Source organism: Macaca thibetana, chromosome 18 (genome assembly GCF_024542745.1).
Source record: "Macaca thibetana thibetana isolate TM-01 chromosome 18, ASM2454274v1, whole genome shotgun sequence".
In the NCBI taxonomy this organism is placed as follows: Eukaryota; Metazoa; Chordata; class Mammalia; order Primates; family Cercopithecidae; genus Macaca; species Macaca thibetana.
The window spans coordinates 5,688,777-5,695,093 of record NC_065595.1 but is presented as its reverse complement, the minus strand read 5'-3'; the positions used below and the strand labels follow the sequence as shown (position 1 = coordinate 5,695,093).

Sequence of the window (6,317 nt, the reverse complement as noted above, 5' to 3'; positions counted from 1 at the left end):
TTTTTACTGTTTCAAAACAAAGTTGCCTCCTGGAACCTCTTTTCAAAAGTAGCAGCAGGTTACCAAAAAATATAGAGATATACGTAGAAATATATAAAAGACTTACGGGTTCACGTTCCCCAGGTGGCCTTCTAAGATGTTGTTTTGCTATCACTTTACCCAAGATGCCTAAGCCACCAACACTACCAACAATACCTTTATATTTCCCTCCTACAGACTCCATAATTTCTAAGTTTTATTTACCTAATGGTATATACTAAATAATAACAATGTTCCCATTTTACATGCATCAAAGGCATATTTGCCAAATGTAGCCTTTTAGTAACATGAGATTCAGAATACTATCAAATTTTCTTGCAAAAAGCAAAGGCATTTAGCATTTTAGCCCTAAATATGGTAGCTTTAACAAGGGTAAAGATATGTGTTCTATGTTTTTCAGAATTAAGGGCAACGAATTTCAACACCCATACTCTCTTCCGCGATCCCCAAGCTTTAGAAGTACCGGTCTATGCAACGTAGGCAGCCATATTCAATGGAAAATATCAAACAGCAAGTCCCTACAACAACACCTGCTAGAAAGAACACTCTTCAGACTCCAAAAATCAAAGTGAGTCAGGAGCCAATAGCTTCTACGAGGCAGAATGCTGTAAAGAACATTTAAGGCTCGGGTCCAAGACTACCAGAATCCCAGGATCCCTAGAAAATGTTCTACAGAAACAAGTTTCCATTTTTATGATGTAAAGGGAGAGGAGACAACTTGACAAAAAGACATTACATTCTGCTTTATAAAGTTTTCCAGGACAACATCTATTTCACAAATCAAACACCCACTGACTTGAACCAAAAGCAACATCTAACGCAACTGTTGTTAATTACAGGATACTGTTCTCTATCCCTTCCATGTAACTGTTGTTAGTTACAGGATACCTTTCTCTCTCCCTTCCACAGCTCTTTTATTTTATTTTTATTTTTTATTTTTTTTTATTTTTTATTTTTTATTTTTTTTTTTTTGAGACTTTGAGACGGAGTCTCGCTTTGTCGCCCAGGCTGGAGTGCACGATCTCCGCTCACTGCAAGCTCCGCCTCCCGGGTTCACGCCATTCTGCCTCAGCCTCCAAGTAGCGGGGACTACAGGCGCGCACCACTACGCCCGGCTAATTTTTTTTTGTATTTTTAGTAGAGACGGGGTTTCACCGTGTTACCCAGGATGGTCTCGATCTCCTGACCTCGTGATCCGCCCGCCTCGGCCTCCCAAAGTGCTGGGATTACAGGCGTGAGCCACCGCGCCCGGCCCACAGCTCTTTTAAAACCTGAATAGATGCTGCTGCCCAAATCGCAGAAAGGGAAATGCAAACATTTCTCCCCCGGCCCTAAACGCCTAAGTTTTCATTTCAAAGAACTATCCCTTGAAGTTCTATGATCAAGCAGACTCAGTTTCACAAATATAAACTCAAAAACTATAACTCAGGATTGAAAAAAAATCTAGTTCAAAATATGTAGGTAATAAAGCTCAAAATCTTTTAAGTATCAGACAGTAACTAAGCACCTGCTGCTATGTAGACTGCCATTAGTAATAAACCAGTCTTCCCTCTTAGGTTTCTACCCCTCTTCCTGAACAGCAAAAACAGCTTTAGAGGCCATTATTTCAGGAGGTCAGAGCGCACACTGCACAGCTGAGCTTCAACCTGTGTTCTTGGCTTGTACCTGCCAGCAGAGCAGGATCCCTCCACCATCTCACCACGCACCTTCTCAACATGAACGCGGACATGCACATAAATCTAGGACATTCTGAAAGAATGTGAAATACTCAGTCATGAGAAATCTTGTCCATACGGATGGGGGATCTCACAGTAGACAAAGGTCTAGCCCATAATGACTGAAAGCTCATTTGAGAGTTAGGAGGGGAAGAAAAATCTTTCCTATTTAGGTAAATTAGGTGAGATAAAATATTTTTTAGTTAACACACAAAGGCTGCAAGAAATTCTGGAGCCTTTCAACAACAGAAGACAGGAAGGAGGACCGGGCAAGCGGGGAAGAAAGACAGAGACATTCTGCACTCATTTGTTTTAAAAGTAGGTTTGAGACAAACAGACTGGCCTCCTAAAAGAACTACCTGGCAGGGCAGCCGGGCGCGGTGGCTCAAGCCTGTAATCCTAGCACTTTGGGAGGCCGAGACGGGCGGATCACGAGGTCAGGAGATCGAGACCATCCTGGCTAACACGGTGAAACCCCGTCTCTACTAAAAATACAAGAAAATTAGCCGGGCGAGGTGGCAGGCGCCTGTAGTCCCAGCTACTCGGGAGGCTGAGGCAGGAGAATGGCGTGAACCCGGGGGGGCGGAGCTTGCAGTGAGCCGAGATCGCGCCACTGCACTCCAGCCTGGGCGACAGAGCGAGACTCCGTCTCAAAAAAAAAAATAAATAAATAAAAAAATAAAAAAATAAAAAAATAAAAAAATAAAAAAAAGAACTACCTGGCAGGGCAGTGTGCTGAAGAGCTCTGAGCGAGAAGATGCGCGCTTATTTGAGATGTAATCCCAGGAGCACAGGCAGTCACCTGCAAGGAATCCTGGTTAGAATCTCAGGTAGAACCTGAGGCCCTGCCAGAGGCTGGGAAGCCAATGACCAGGATATGCAATAAGCAAGAGATGGTCACAGAAAGTCAAAGCAAATAATATAAAGATGGCAAATGGAAAAATACGTCCATAAAAGGTCAAATCGGGAGGTGCTGAGAGGGCAGCCACAATCCAGCGAAAAGTTAAGCGGCCTTGCTGTTTCCCAGAACCACATGCTGGCAGACAGCGGAGGCAGAAGCGCCTGCAGTTCTCCCGACGCCTGAAGATCTCTCCAACCCCTTAAAGCTGACAGGACAAAAACCAAACTCCTCGTGTTTCTCCCACACCCCAGCCTCCTCACTCACGCCATCCTCCTAGCCGTTCCCGGGCTCAGCCACCCTCCTGTTCATTTTATTTGAGATGCATTCTCCACAAAAACTTTGAGTAAGAAAAAATAAAGGAATTTGTTTTCAGCTAATTTACGCACTCAAGAGCTTGCTCTCATCTCTCAGTTTTTCTCGGAAAATTTTTGCACAATCCTTCCTTTCCCGACTCACAGGAATGAAATGTGAAAGTAAATGGTTTTGAGTACATTTTAACAATAATCTTCACTTCCTTGTTATCTTCTCTGAAAATCTACCCCTAAAGTCATGCACAGTAACCTTAGTAATTTTTAAATTGGAGAGATTATGTGCCCTAGGGGACCTCTGGCAATATCTGGAGACATTTTTTGTTGCTGTAAATAGGGGAGGTAGCGCCGGGAGCGGGGGCTCATGTCTGTAATCCCAGCACTTTGGGAGGCCAAGGTGGGTGGATCACCTGAGGTCAGGAGTTCGAGACCAGCTTGGCCAACATGGTGAAACCGTCTTTACTAAAAATACAAAAAATAGCTGGGCGTGGTGGTGCACGCCTGTACTCCCAGCTACTTGAGAGGCTGAGGCAGGAGAATTGGTTGAACACAGGAAACAGAGGGTGCAGTGAGTCGACATCAAGCCATTGCACTCCAGCCTGGAGTGCAGCCTGGAGCAAAACTCCGTCTCAAAACAAAAAAAAAATACGGGAGATGGTGGTACCGGTCATCTAGTGGGTAGAACTCAGGGAGGTGGCTCAACATCCTACAATGCCCAGGACAGACGCCACAACAAACATCAGCTGGCCCAAAATGTCAACAGTGCCAGGGTTGAAAAAACTCGTTTTAGGAAAAAAGAAAACAAAAGAAACGAAGAAAATGCTTCATAATATAAAATATCCTAATATTCTCTTATGTTACTTTTTTTATAAACACAAACAGACAAAGCACACACTGTGTCTTAAAATTCCACATTTAGAGTTAATGAGAACTGATGTTTGTTATATGTCAGGATCTGCAGCCGGGCAGGAGGGAGAGGGCAGGTCAGCTCTGATTCCCTAACATAAACCCCTCCTTACTAAATGGTAACACGACTTTATCTTTGGGCACTGCTCCAGAGTGAAATACCTTACCAATAAACATCAACTCCAGCCTTATTTTTTATTTAATTCTATTTATTTATTTAGAGACAGGGTCTCACTCTGTCCCCCAGGCTGGAGTAAAGTTGTGCGATTTCTGCTAACTGCAACCTCTCCCAGGTTCAAGGGATTCTCCTGTCTCAGCCTCCCAGGTAGCTGGGACTACAGGCGTGCGCCGCTAGGTCTGGCTAATTTTGGTATTTTGGGGGTTAGAGATGGCGTTTCGCCATGTTGGTTAAACTGGTCTCGAACTCCTAGATTCAAGTGATCCACCCGCCTCAGCCTCCCAAAGTGCTGGGATTACAGGTGTGAGCCACCGTGCTTGGCCCAGCCTCATTTTTTAAAACAGGCCTTTTGATTTTAACATTTTCTGCAAAACCAAAGTCCTCTGATGTAAACTGTGATCCAGCTCAGACCAGGCATCTGTTTTTGTCTCCCTGCTCCCGGACTATGTAAAAAATTCCCATCACTAAACCTTCTCATTATTGGGAGAGGGGCGTGAGCATGCGTTAAGATTCATGAGTCAGACTCCCCAAAAGTGGTAAAACACTTCCAGAGGATCTAAGACAACCACCAAAAACGCCCCTTAGCGTGTGCGGCAAAAATTATAATCGACTGCAAATTATCTTATCAAAGGAATGTCTTCCTTTAAGTTAACAAACGTTCCCTATTACACCTTCCAAAACTGTTAGGGGCGAGTCCGACAGCAGAACGCACGCTGCTCTGCCTGGCCTCTTCCTGTGTTCTTGCTCCAGCCACACATCGCGGTCTCAGGAGTCAAGCACGACACCTGGCTGCCAAAGCCAGGAAAAGGTTAATTAACACCGGGCCTCTTCCAGGTGAACGCGAATGCGAGTGGATGTGGGCCCCAAGGTCGGCCAGTGGCTGCCAAGGGAAGGGCGGGCACGGACCACACCCGACCTCCGCACTCGGGGTCCCCTCCGGCGGGATCCGTGGCTCTCGGGGTGGGTGGTCTCCAGCCGGCCACTCCGGGGATGCCGCCGGTCGTGGAAGGACACCCTTCTATTCAAACTCAAGGAAGAAAGGGATCATTTAAATCCCCCGCATAGCTGCGCGCTCTCCCCGGAAGGCTGCTCCAGCACCGCCACAGGGCCCGAGCGCCAGCTCCTGCCCAGTGCACCAGCTCCTGCCTAGTGCGCCCCCGGACCACGTAGCGATGATGCCACCGTGCCCGGGCGCTCCCAGGTGTGCACGCGCAGGTGTGCGGATTCGGGGAGCGCTCCCAGGTGTACACGCGCAGGTGTGCGGATTCGGGGAGCGCTCCCAGGTGTACACGCGCAGGTGTATGGACTCGAGACTTCCCAGGTGTACACGAGCAGATGTGCGGACTCGGGGAGCGCTCCCAGGTGTGCGGACTCTGGGTGGTGGGGGGCACCCAGGTGTGCACGTGCAGGTGTGCGGACTCGGAAGCGCGCCCAGGCGTACACGCGCAGGTGAGCGAACTCAGGGGGCGGGGGGCGCGCCCAGGCGTACGTATGCGGACTCGGGCCCGCGAAAGACAGGTCATGCCAGTGAACCCCCAAACCCGGCCCACGCTCCCTGCGCCCCAAGCTGCTCATCCCCAACTCACCTCTTCCAGAAATTTGGTCAAATCGTACACCTTGTGGTGCAGGATCAGCCAGGTGCTCTTGCTGTGGTTGTGCTTCTGAATCTCCTCTAGGGTGTAGTACTTCACGGCCTCGTCCGACTGCTCTGCCATCTCGGTTCGCCGCGAGCCAGGCCCAACACACACAGCCGCGTCGGGTGGAGCAGAGCGCGCGACTCCGCCAGCTCCACCCGGGACATTCCCCGCGCCGGGCACAGCTCCGGGGGCTGGGCGGCCGGCTCAGGGGCGGGGCGCAGTAGAAGGACCCCCGACGGTTGGCCGTCATCCTTGTCATTCAAAAGTCCCCGCCTTAGGTCGACCCCCTCCGCCTGCCCAAGCGTGGTCCCGCCCAGTGTGCGGGTGTTAATTGGCTGCCGGAGGTGCCCTTCACAATCTCCCGACCGCCGCAGCGCGCAGGCGGCGGGACAGGGCTCCACGGAGTCTGCGCGGAAGGGCGGGACGAACTGTGGCTAGGGTGGAGGTGGGAGGTCGGGGGCGTCCCAGCGGGTTAAGCGTGCGAGTGAGCGAGGTGTACCAGCGGGCATGGATGGTAGGTGCAGAGTCCATTCTTGGGAGGGCGGCGACCTGGGCAGCGAATCACGGGAGTTTCCTATTCGCAGGAGCCCGAGTCCCAGACGTTAATTTGTAACAAAAGTAGCCATGGCCAAG

The 6,317-nt window shown here is 49.5% G+C and overlaps 1 protein-coding gene across 3 annotated transcripts in view; it reads right to left on the bottom strand.

Annotated features, from left to right (window-relative positions):
* Window positions 1-5,902, bottom strand: part of LOC126941536 (cytochrome b5) — a 42,271-nt gene extending 36,369 nt beyond the window's left edge. For all 3 annotated transcript variants that reach the window (XR_007721347.1, XM_050768249.1, XM_050768250.1), the window contains exon 1: window positions 5,634-5,902. Coding sequence is in view for 2 of the 3 variants with exons in the window: in XM_050768249.1 (XP_050624206.1) it covers window positions 5,634-5,762 (129 nt within the window). In the remaining variant the exon portion in view is untranslated. The remainder of the gene's footprint in view (window positions 1-5,633) is intronic.
* Window positions 5,903-6,317: the final 415 nt, after the last annotated feature.